Source organism: Micropterus salmoides, unplaced genomic scaffold, assembly GCF_014851395.1.
Source record: "Micropterus salmoides isolate LMB-PRFRI ecotype aquatic unplaced genomic scaffold, ASM1485139v1 Ms_hic_scaffold_10, whole genome shotgun sequence".
NCBI classification, from domain to species: Eukaryota; Metazoa; Chordata; class Actinopteri; order Centrarchiformes; family Centrarchidae; genus Micropterus; species Micropterus salmoides.
The window spans coordinates 13314129-13326021 of record NW_024040041.1 but is presented as its reverse complement, the minus strand read 5'-3'; the positions used below and the strand labels follow the sequence as shown (position 1 = coordinate 13326021).

General features: G+C 38.8%; 3 protein-coding genes across 4 annotated transcripts; 1 reads left to right on the top strand and 2 right to left on the bottom strand.

Moving 5' to 3' along the window:
• Nucleotides 1-28: 28 nt before the first annotated feature.
• On the bottom strand, nucleotides 29-4953 carry aspdh (aspartate dehydrogenase domain containing). 2 transcript variants are annotated; one of them, XM_038697469.1, is made up of 8 exons: nucleotides 4686-4953; nucleotides 4497-4554; nucleotides 4170-4314; nucleotides 3944-4028; nucleotides 2860-3009; nucleotides 1584-1807; nucleotides 1366-1505; nucleotides 29-215 (listed from the first exon to the last, which is right to left on the bottom strand). In XM_038697469.1, exons 1-8 carry the CDS (start codon nucleotides 4800-4802, stop codon nucleotides 178-180), a joined length of 957 nt encoding a protein of 318 aa, XP_038553397.1. In that variant the 5' UTR covers nucleotides 4803-4953; the 3' UTR covers nucleotides 29-177. The 2 variants fall into 2 exon arrangements, with proteins under 2 accessions (XP_038553397.1, XP_038553406.1); XM_038697478.1 differs by having other exon boundaries at nucleotides 4497-4559; nucleotides 4686-4825.
• Nucleotides 4954-5521: 568 nt separating this feature from the next.
• On the top strand, nucleotides 5522-7447 carry tmem86b (transmembrane protein 86B). Its single transcript, XM_038697490.1, has 3 exons — nucleotides 5522-5807; nucleotides 5986-6229; nucleotides 6522-7447. The coding sequence occupies exons 1-3, from the start codon at nucleotides 5757-5759 to the stop codon at nucleotides 6971-6973; spliced, it is 747 nt and encodes a 248-aa protein (XP_038553418.1). The 5' UTR covers nucleotides 5522-5756; the 3' UTR covers nucleotides 6974-7447.
• Nucleotides 7294-11337, bottom strand: hspbp1 (HSPA (heat shock 70kDa) binding protein, cytoplasmic cochaperone 1). Its single transcript, XM_038697456.1, has 8 exons — nucleotides 11122-11337; nucleotides 10622-10746; nucleotides 10253-10469; nucleotides 9872-10096; nucleotides 9596-9751; nucleotides 8416-8512; nucleotides 8216-8327; nucleotides 7294-7891 (listed from the first exon to the last, which is right to left on the bottom strand). Exons 2-8 carry the CDS (start codon nucleotides 10739-10741, stop codon nucleotides 7811-7813), a joined length of 1008 nt encoding a protein of 335 aa, XP_038553384.1. The 5' UTR covers nucleotides 10742-10746; nucleotides 11122-11337; the 3' UTR covers nucleotides 7294-7810.
• Between the last annotated feature and the right edge of the window lie 556 nt (nucleotides 11338-11893).

The following is an 11893-nucleotide window of genomic DNA, read 5'->3' as shown; positions in this document are numbered from 1 at the left end:
GTGTTTTACAAATTATAAATGTCTCTTCTTTCTTTGCATGCATGAAGTTTATTAAAACACACATACACACACATATATAGATATATAGATAGATATATATAGATATAGATATAGATCCTTCAGATTTTTCTGGATCTTGCTGCGTTTGGCCTTAATCCTGCTGAGTTCCCGTCTGCTTCAGCACAAATAAACTCGTCCACCATGACCTTTGCAAACTGTAAAACAAAACGAAATGTGTGTATATATATATATATATATATATATATATATATATATATATATATATGATAAAAACAATTGACAATTAACTTATTTGCACACAAACCCATTATCTTTTCTCTAATTCTGACCTAAATAGTTAATTTAAGACAGATCGATCATTGTTTCCAATACACTTTCCTGTACACGGTGTTAAGTAAGTACCTTAATTCAAGTACTGTACTTGATTGAAGTTTTTAGGTACTTTAATTGAGTATTTCCATTTTATGTAACTTTATGCTTCTGCTTCACTGCATTTCAGAGTGGAAATGCTGTACTGAAAGTATGTTGTTGTTATTACATACAGTGGAGAGATGACATAAAAAAGCCAGAGTCAAACTGGGGACGTTGCAGTTCATGGCCATACAGAAGCAGCTTCATGGCATCGGCATGCATTTTTTAATCCACTACATTCATCTGACAGCTGCAGTTACTAGTTTACCTTTCAAATTAAGATTTTACATGAAAACAGCATGTGATAAGCTTATAAAATCAAATACATTGTTAAAGATTTAACCCGTTTTGCTTGTGACTAAAAGAAGGTATCTCGTTGAGGCCCCTAGTCACATTTCTGTGTCCATGAGTTGTTAGCAGTTCCAGCACAGAAAGATTTCCCCTCTTATTAAGTTCTTAGATGGTTTCATTCATCATTATCCACTATTTAACAAAAAGTGCAAACGTTAGAGAAAAGTCCATATCCATTTATGTAGCAGAACTTTCTTTTGCCTTCTGTTCAACCCCATTAATCATCTCACAACCCCTCAGATTTATATTATATAAATTACCTACTGGAGATAAAGTAGTCACCTAATTAAACTAATGTTACTGATGAATTGATACATCAATATCAACAATATCTAATCATGTACATCTACTTTATTTATTTTACATTTACTATTATTTACATTTGATACTTTAAGCAGTAGTACACTTGATAATACTACTTTTACTCAAGTAGGAATTTGAATCCAGGATTTCTACTTGTAATGGAGTATTTTTAGATACTTTACTTTTAAGTAAAGGATCTAAGTACTTGTTCCACCACTGCTATTACATAGCTCACATCAGGATGTATGAGGAAGTGTTTGGGAACCATGCAGAGCTCACCAAGTAAACTATTCCAGAAGGAGTTGTAAGTTGCACTGCCGGTTACAGCTCCGAGTCTGGCTGGGTTCCTCCTCACTGTGTGTACTGAGAAGCCATCAGGCCCAGTCACCTCCACCTCCACCACATGATAGTCACGTAACCTGGGGCATGAACAGGTATGGAAAGTGGGATTCAAGCAGATATGAAAGCTCAAAAATCAGATTTTTAGAAAGACTCACGCTGTGTCAGACACAATCTCTCCCTGAACGGCAGTAAAGCCGAGGGTTCCTGCTGCCACTGCTGCTGCTGCCATGGTGTTAACGTTGTTTGGAGCAAGTGGACACAACTCTGCCACTGAGCCTCTGAATAAAACACGCTTGCCCTCGCCCTCCGTCCAGTCAGAGAGGACGTCTCCTGTCAGCCGGAAGCAGGATGGATGCTTGGACATCCTTATAAACAAAGCCTGAAATCAAGTCAAGAGAAGAAACAGAGTTTAATCAGAACACATTACGGTTTACTAAAAGACACTCATATCCTGAGTACTGGATAAATTAATAGTTTATTTGCCATTTTCTCTTTACAGTTAACCATGTCATTTTAATTCTAGGTAAAGTTATCCTCATTACGCAAAGTGTCCCATAAATGGTAAAGGAAAGATTATTTAACATTTATGTGACACTTTGGAAAAAGGAAAAGCAAAAGGAAAATGTAAAAGCAAGAAATTATCTACTAATTAAGTCCTGTTTTATTAATTCAGTTTTGATTTGAGTTATTTATTTCTCTTTTAAACCTTCATTTTCAAATTCATTTTAAAAAATCATTATTTATTTACGTATTAATTATCTAAATCTATTTTTAAATTATGTATTTATTGATTGTTTTTCATTAACCTTTTTTTAATTTGACCTATTTATTGTTGGATTGCTAAATTCATTTATAAATTATTTTAATGATCCTTCTTTGTATTGCCTATTTAAATATCAATTAATGAAATACCTAATGGTGATGAAAGTATGCATTTGTAACACGTCTGTAACATATATGATTGCAGCCTCATTTAGCCACTGATGTGTGATGTTCATGATCACGCAACTCATGCAAAAACAAAATCAACTCTGTATTGACATTGCAAGAATTATAGTGTATAAAATCCATTTTCCTTTAAGGAGACAAACAGAGCTCCTTAGTGTTGCGAGGAATCCAAAATACGTCTTGTGGTGAGCGTACCATTGTGCAACAAGAAGATTTAAGGGGCAGCAGATGTATTTGAAACAATATTACAGTCAGCATACAAGTGCAAACGATTTAGTTTAAAATACTCACAGATAAAAGTTGTTTTCTGTGTTAGGTAATCCTACCTCTCTACTTTGGCATCGATTAGTGAATTGCTTTATTTGGAATTTGTGCAGCTAACACAACTAGACTAGTTTAAAACAAAGCAGCTTTTTTCATTCTCAAAGTCTGCATGCTTTCCTCTTCCTGTCTATCACCACACCTGTACTACCCAAGTGTTACCTTCAAGGCCCCACTATCATTCAGCCTCTGGATGTCCTGGCCACCCCATAATGCTCCACTGGGGACGTAGAGAGTCCTACCACACTGCCGAGCCGCCTGACGCAGCTTCTGGTTCAGATCAGGATCAGAGAGGGCAGAGGGAGAGCCCACCTGAGAGGAGGAGAAATAAAGGCTCAAAAGAGGATGCCGTTATTCTGTGATTAAAAGGTGCTGAAACTTTGTGGCAGCTTATGTGCTTTCATTTTCTGTAATAGATAACGTACAGAGCCTATTTTAAGTTCAATTCATTTCAGTATTATTTATATAACGCCAAATCAGGGCACTTCTAATAGAGAGCAGGTCTAGACCGTACTCTTTGTAATATTATTTACAGAGACCCAACAATTCCCACCACGAGCACACACATGGCGACACAGGCAAGGAAAAACTCCCTTTTAACAGGTAGAAACATTGAGTAGAAACAAGACTCAGGGTTGCTGGCCAATTGCCTCGACCAGTTGGGTGGAGAGAATTTAACACATTTATTTACACATCAGAAATATGTGTCAACATTTCTGACCAGTAATGAAACATATCTGAGACAACAAAAGAAAACAATGCTGCCATGTTGAAATTCATATCTTATCAGACAGTTGACCAAACATTTTGAAAATCTCTAAAAAATGTGGCACCAAAAAGAGTATAATAACTGCATTTCCTCTTTAGAACAGACCAGTGTCTAGCCAATGAAAAAATAAAAACCCTTACTGATAAACTTGAACACATCTTGTCACCTCTCTGGTTTAGTTTTGTTACAGTTGAGGAGCAGGAACAGAAGAAGCAAAGGATTTATCAAGGCTAATCCATCTCTTTATATGAAACACTCCAACATTGCTCATAAAATATGTTTCTGAAATACTCTGTTTATACTCCATGTTTGTTCTAGAAATTATGCAGATTAATCAGCAAGCCCCTGTTTCACAGTCAAATCTATTACCTTTCCTAATGTAACACATCATGAAATAGCTCTTTCCAGATGGGGACGTACTGTACAGCATTTATAATAACACATAAATAGCTATAAAAATCAAACCAAATGATTCACCATGAAATGAGACTGAGACAGGAAGTGAAGCCCAAATTCTTTCACTATCTGTGGATGGCACACCTCTACAATCACATCGCATCGCCTGTAAGACACACAGTGATATTTCATTGAAGTTTAAAAGGATGTCATGGATCATTAGGTGCATATTGTCTGTGGAGATGATATGAGATGACAATACTGTGTTTTGCATGTGGATTTATAATATGTATGAGTTTTTCTGCACCTGTCTGCAAAGGATGATAGATCACCAAGTATGAGTTCGTCAGGAACGACGCCTTTGAGCTTTTCAGAATTTCTGTTCCAAATGAAAGCCAGAGTTAGACCGAGAGCAGCTCCATCTTTAAGGATCCTCTCCACCAGGTACTGCCCTGAAACACACACACACACACACACACACACACACACAGTAGAAAATTTACAGTAAGATGCTTCTGTGAAAGTTTGGATTAATTTGGATGACAGACAATTACAACAGGTGACATTTAAGCAAAAGTTTCACAAGGCTGTGTGTCAGAAAGCGTGTGTCGAGTTTGGAAGGGGGAGTTCAGACCTAGATGTCCATATCCTACAACTCCAATCCTTTGGGAGGAAGAGCTGGTTGCCATGTCCTGTGCTGAGAAAGCAAACATAGCTTAACAACACAAACCAACACACACATACATGCTTTTAACATTACTTCCTATCTGATCTCCTTCACTTCTTGATCAGTAAAACACTTGCTTTTTATTGCTCTACTCACCAGATAATCCCACACCCCACCAGAGCTGTGTGTATCCCGACCTGAAGCACAGCAACCGGCCCACAAATCAGGGAATTGTGGGCAAGCACAGTACAAAGTTTGACTCAGACAGGCCATGGTTAATCATTGTTAGTTTTTCAATGTGTGGATTTATCTCACACTCGGCTCGTCCTCCGTCCGTTGAAACAATTTCCTTTTCAGGTACATTCAGAATCTCTTGTGAACAAAGAACTAAGTTTAGTCTGAGAGGCAAAATTTGATTCTTACCTTAGATGTACTGTACATCAATCCACGTTTACATTTTATTTGTCCCGCATGTTGCCACGTGTTCCTTTTTAATATGTTAACATGTAATCCATTTTTTATTTATTAAGATTATACTTTGATCGCAATCCACACGAAAAGTGTCAAATATCAAATATTACACATTTGTTGGCAAATAGGCTAATCTTATACAGCAGTAAAAATGTTTCACATGTTTCACATTAACCACTTTGGAAAGCTGGATAGTGATACCTGGTTGATGTATCCTTGATGTAGTTGTTGCAGAGATTAATAGTTAATTTTGTATCACCTACAGGGTTAAGAGATATGATTTAAAGGATTTCCCCAAAGGGGTTCCGTTTCTGTTAAGACTGTGGCCATCGTCCCACAATTACAGTAATTTGTCTCTACTAACAATCATCAGAAGTTCACATGTAAAGTAAGAGAACAATATTTATTGTATATGAGTTTGCTACAAGTTCAACTTTGCCCCTCATGTGGTGATGTCACTGATATATTAGAGCTGAAGAGGTCAAAGGTCATTTCTGTCCATGAAAATAAAGCAGGGAGAACATTGATTATCAGAGTGCAATCAGAAGGCAAGGATCAGCCCAAAGTTCATTGCTTTGTAATACTAACAGACTGAGAGACACAGCAGAGACTGGAGAGGAGGAATAGCAGAACAAGACAAGAGCATCTGAGGATTTTTTATGTTGGTAACCAACTGCAAAGACAGAAGAAAATAGAAGGTGCCACAAACGACCTCAGAAATCTGCTGAAGCCCACTACAGTGCTGACTCTGAGACAATGGACATCCTTGAAACAGATGCCTATGACAGGCGGAAGAGGAGAAATACGGTACATAAAAAACATTTACTCTTATTTAAAGTCATTGGACAATAGTTGTTTGTGTTACTTACTACAACCTTCTCTACATGGAAAAGATAAATCTGTCCAAAATCATTACTTCAGCCTCTTTGAAAATCCATGTAATGACACGTCTCCCTGTTTCTTTCTGTCCCTCACTCTCTATCAGTCCTGTGCTCTCTTCTTTTCTCTCTTGCCTTTCTTTTTGTCCATAGCCGTGTACTTCCACCTGTGGACCCCTGACTTGCCCGCGTCCATCACGTCAGCAGGTGTCAAATCTGCACCAACGCTCCTATTGGCTGCAGTAGTGTTGAGTTGGAACAGAGGTCAAGGCATCCTGGGTGTAGCAGGAGGACTGCTCTTCTCTGCTGTTGGTGACTGCTGCCTTGTATGGCCTGAGCTTTTTCTGCATGGTAAGAGCCTTGTTTGTACATGATTGAAGCACAAATTGGAGCATTATCAAGATTCAACTTAAGCTGCAGGTTGGGCATTTTTGCCTCTTATTAGTCAACAGTGACAAAGCGCACTGCATAGTAGTAAATGTAATTATTAATTGTAATTAAAAATAAATATTCACTTCAATCTGTCAGTGTGATGAATAAGACCCTCTAAATTCAAGCTGCAAAAGTTTGCATTATGCAAATAATTGATTTACCTATTTATTTATTGAGTGTATGTACTTTGCATCTCACACATCTGTTTCAGGAATGGGTGCGTTTGCTGTGGCTCATCTGCTGTACTCACTCACCTTCCTCTCCAGTCGTTATGCAGCATATCCCTCTTCCTCCTGGATTCGTTTTTTCTATCTGATCCCGTTTACGCTGGGAGGAGGTTTTTACATCTACCTATACCCATTCCTGCAGAAGGCGCCAAACTCAGATATACTAATTCCAAGTGTGGGGGTCTACTTTGTCCTAATTATTCTAATGGGGACATTAGCCATCAGAACCCGACATGCAGCAACTCTGTTAGGAAGTCTGTTCTTCATGGTGTCTGACCTGTCACTGGCTCTTCAAGTTTTCAAGGTGATTGCACCAATGAAGCATGGTCACAGTGTTGTCATGGTGACCTATTATCTGGCACAGCTACTAATAGCTGTGGGTGATGTAAAGGCAGTGGAGAGTACAGATGACTTTGCAAAATGGAAGAGGTCCTAAACAGCATCCCTGTGGCACCCCGAAAGTCTTAAGTAGGCCTATCTCCCTCAACCTGGTAAGATCGCAATACTGCCTATAAATACATCTTGTAGGTCAGTTATTAATTTGAACCTGTAAAATACAGGGAAAAAGGAAGATAAACAGAACAAGGAAAGTTCTACTGGTCAGCACTTGTCAGCTACTAGCAGATGGTTTACAAGAAGCAGCTTGCAAGTCAAGATATCTTGTTTCCAATTTGTATTTCATATTTCAATGATCATACATTTGTAAATACCAGTCTAAAAACAAGAGAGTAACTCAGAAACTTAATAGCTATGTTCTGTGCCAAAATATTTTAATCATTGATATCCATGTTAATGTGTAGGCGATACACACGGTGCTAAGGTTTCCACTTGTGATCTGGCCATTATATGTATTTAAACACCCATTTAAAAACTCATCTTGTGTTAATAAATAAATATGTTGTAAAAAAAATAAACAATGATGTTCATCATTCTGAGTCATGTTTGAAGAGATGATCAACTAAAATAAAATGCTTAAACAGAGACAAACTAACATTGTACACAACTAAATTAACATTGGGATTCAAACAGAATTTCTTTAAATACTACCTGTGATGGAGATGTTTGGTATTTAAGAAGAACTGAAAACACTGGAGTAAAATAACAGCTGACTCAAAAAAGTATTTTATACATTAGAGTTATTTACACAGTAAAATCCAGCCCCTGGATTACATGCAACATGTGGACAGAGTCTGTCATAACAGCCAGAAACTTGCAAAACGTTTTCTTACATCTTTGCACACTGATACCAAAACAGTTAAAGGTAAAAAAGACTTCAGCGATCCATCCCACTGTCATCTGACTGCTGCGCACAGAAACACGTAACCCTCAAACGCTCGCAGAAGTCCAGTTCTTCCTGTTGGAAACAAAATTTAACTTAAGCCAAACCTAGAATATAAATGGCCTAGATTTTAAATTTCCTTTTAAAAAAGTATCTACTGTACATTTTGGCGTCTAGTAAGCACTTGAAATGGATATGGTCAAATTACTTGCTACACAATGTTTCACACTAGATTTTGCATTCATGCAGTATTAGTTATATATATGAAAAAAGACAAATATCCTTACAACCATCTCTTCTGCTTGCTTTAGAAATAAAAAAAAGGACTACAACAGTTCTGGGTCTGAACGTAGTTTTATCTCTCTCTTTGACCATGAGGCTCAAAGAAATAGGAATTACCTGACTCTCTTCTTTTCCTTGGAGTTCTCTAGATCTCTGCCTGAGAAACTCCTCCAGGCCCAGAGTGGGATTCCTGCAGTCTCTGAGACCCTGTGGACAGTCTTCCACCAGACTAGACAAGAGAAACACAAAAGGGTTTAATTACTCTTTATAATTAATTTGTGAGTGGTGAAGGCGGCGAGGTAAAGAGGGTTTCTTACCAGCAAAGGGCGCCAAGCACATGTTCATGGAAAGGTGAGTGTGGTGTACAGAGAACAGATACCAGCTGCTGGACCATACCCATGGAGACAACAGTCTCTGCAGGAAGGAGGAAACAGAGAGATATATATCAGACCCAATGTGAATGAAAGAAGCAACGTTGCACTGTCAGTGCGAACATGCTTAATAAAGAAACATGTGATTGAACATCACTTCAAGAGCATCAAGCTCATCAAGCCTTTCGACTACAACAAAAGCAGCACTTTCAGCACTTTTTTCTAGCTTGGGATGTGACTTTGCTGAATAGTATTATATCAGAGCATCAACAACAGGTGAAATTTTTTATATATATTGAATATTATTAAATTATCAGAGCTCATTCTAATTACACTCAGTTTGCCCAATGAGAGGTACAGCACACAACTAGTGTAAACCAGGTTCAAAGATAACTGGGGATGCAGTATCTGTGTCTGGGATCAGAGCTGCCTTAATTCATTATCTAAACTAAACTCGACTGTAACTGCAGCTGGTTCCAGGCAGAGGGACTGGCATGCAGTACAAGACTTTTACCCAGTTCAGTGCAGATTTTGGGAAATTAAAAAATGAGTCTTGTTGATGAAGAGCTTTTCACACATCCATTTTAAATAAATGTATATAGGTGGTTGTAAATCACCAGCGGCTTTATAGATGAGCCAGTGTCTTAGCATGCAGGAGGTTGGAGTGAACCAGCTGACCTGACTGAACAAAGAACGGTGATGTGCGAGAGTTTTACATTATTACACACTTTTACTGACATACTGTTCTATAATTAAATACTGTAAAGTGGTTAAGACTCAACAGGCATGCCATTCAGCATTATATGATATTCTTCTGAAACTATGTAAATCATTATATTTTTATCGTCATGATTGTACCTACTGTAATTTCATGTTTTGGCCTATTCTATACAAACAACATCTACTGCATGTCTGTCTGTCCTGGGAGAGAGATTTGTCCTCTGTTCCTGCGGTTCTTCAATCAAGGTTTTAAAAGTTGTGATTCCCCATTTTGGTCTATATAAATAAAACTGCCTTGACAGTGAAGAGCTACTAAACCTCAAACTAATTGGAGGAGTGTAGTATCACAAGATGGTCTGAATGCCACCTTTTTTGGCGCTCTCCTATTTAAATGCCCTCATCGTACCTTTCTGTTCAGGATGTGACATCAGCAGGTTAAGCAGAAGGAATGCCGACTTGGTCCTGAGCTTCTCGTTCTCAGACTGCATGCCTCGCATCAGCACCGAGAAGCCATCATGGGACAAGAATGCCTGGAGTCCTTCCTCCTGCTCCCGAACCAGACCTGAAGTCACAGAAGAACACAGTTTGTTTGCGGCATGAATATAGAGAGCATTACAATCTAGTCTAAATGTTTTACAGTCTTTCAATGCTGAAGCTTTGCTGCACTGTCTTTGATACTCACATGACACAGCGTAAAGGGCTTTTACTCTGGCGGTGGGGTTGGGGTCTGAGTCTGTCAGCTGCAGAAGTTTTGGCAGCGCCCCGATGCTAAGCAAGTAGACCTGCACCTGCGGCATGTTCTGGGCACAGGAAGCGATAAGCTCAGCAGCACGCCACCTCAGTCCACTTTGGGCATGACATAGATACTGGGAGAAGCACAATTCCAGTCCACCAAGAGTCATCAGGTCTGTGAAGCACAGAAAGAGGAGGAACAGTCAGGACAGAGCCAACAAACAGTATTTTTACACATAACCTCTGTCAAGGAAGTGCCTCTAGGTCAACGCCAACATCTGATCTACAGACTGCATGGAAAATATCAACTCTAATACCATTTATTACGAACCTCTAGCATTGTCCAGGTTCTCACACAACTCTGACAGCACCTCAAGGGCTGATTCACGCTCATCTTCATCCTCTTCATCCCTCTCCACCTCTCCTTCTCTCTCCCTTTCGCTCATTCCCTCTTTGCGTAAGACTTCCAAGCACACCTTCATCTGCTCCACTTCATCCATCTGCCCTTTGCAGACTTCTGCAAGAGCTTCTCTCAGCCACATTTTCCTCTGCAACAAAGAAAGAGAAAATAAAAATGTTATTAAAAAACAGTACATGTTGCTCATATCTCCTTATCAGACTGTTCTTAGGTCTTGTGGAGTGAGGATCCAATAAGTGTGTGTGTCTTCTCAGAGTTAAAATGTATATTAAAGCCACTTACCTCCTCTGACATGGGTTCAACCGGGGCAGGTCCCTCTGCGGCTGATCCAGCCTCTACTGCCAGCTGCAGGACTCCCTGGAGGTTCTGTGGATACCTCCTGTTCTCTCTGTCCTCTGCCATGATGGCTGTAGAGAAAAAAAAAACCCAGCAGATAAGGACAACTGGGTTTCAAAAATGACGTACGGTAGTACTGGACAGGACCTGAGGATACAAAGTGAGGAAGCAAACCCAGCAGACTGATTGTATCTTCAAGTAGTTCATCTAACTTTACTCTAAAGATCCTAACGTTACCCTGGCACTACATGACCACGGTCACTGCAGTTTGGTGGTAACAGCTCGTTAGTTCATGTCACCAGAATCATATAATAATAGTAAAATTACTGAAACACAGCAATCCAACACAACCTGAGCTTAGCACATACTGGCTAATGTTACATGTTCTCATTTAGCTACGGATAACACTGACTCTTATTGATAGAATTAATTAATCCCCAACTTACCTTTTCAATAGTCCTATAAAAGTAAAGTTTTCAGTTATTGGACACGCGGGTTGTGAAACTCTGCAAGTTAACTCCCCCTATAAACACAGAAACATGAATGTGCTAGAACATTCTAGCTAGCTGATCTCACGAGTGCGATGGAGGCTGACATGCTTTACCGTAAACCATGAACCAAATTGGCAAGCAAATTTTTCTTTGCCGCAATCTACCTTCACCTCAAAGTTGTTTTTTCACTTTCATTTTTTGCGCCAATTTAGTGCTTCAGAATTGTAACATAGTAAAACGGACAGTGATTCGACGTTGGTATTCAAAAGGCACATCATCAAACACCACCGTGTTAGCGTAGTTAAGGTAAATCAGTGACGTCCTTCACGCGCGACGTTCAGAGAGCATCAGTAAAAATGAGAGTATCACACGAAACTCTCCAACACAGGAACAGTATCAAATGTGAAATTGTGTGTTAGGATATATATTAATGTAATATGTAATGTAACTATAAATGCTATTTTATATGATACATGATTGTTAAATAAAATCGTATCACTTTCTTCTTGGACTTCAACACGTTTGCTAAAAGCATAACAAGTAAGGAAAATTTTCTCAAGTTTAACGAAATACTCTGCGCTGATATCTTGAAAAATTCTAAAACCTGCAATGTGGCACTTTCTCTTATTGATGTGTAGTAGTAGTAGTTGTTGTTGTAGTTCTAGCAGTAGTATTGTTATACCTGATATACCGTGTCCGTTATAACTAATAAATACGCTATATTTGC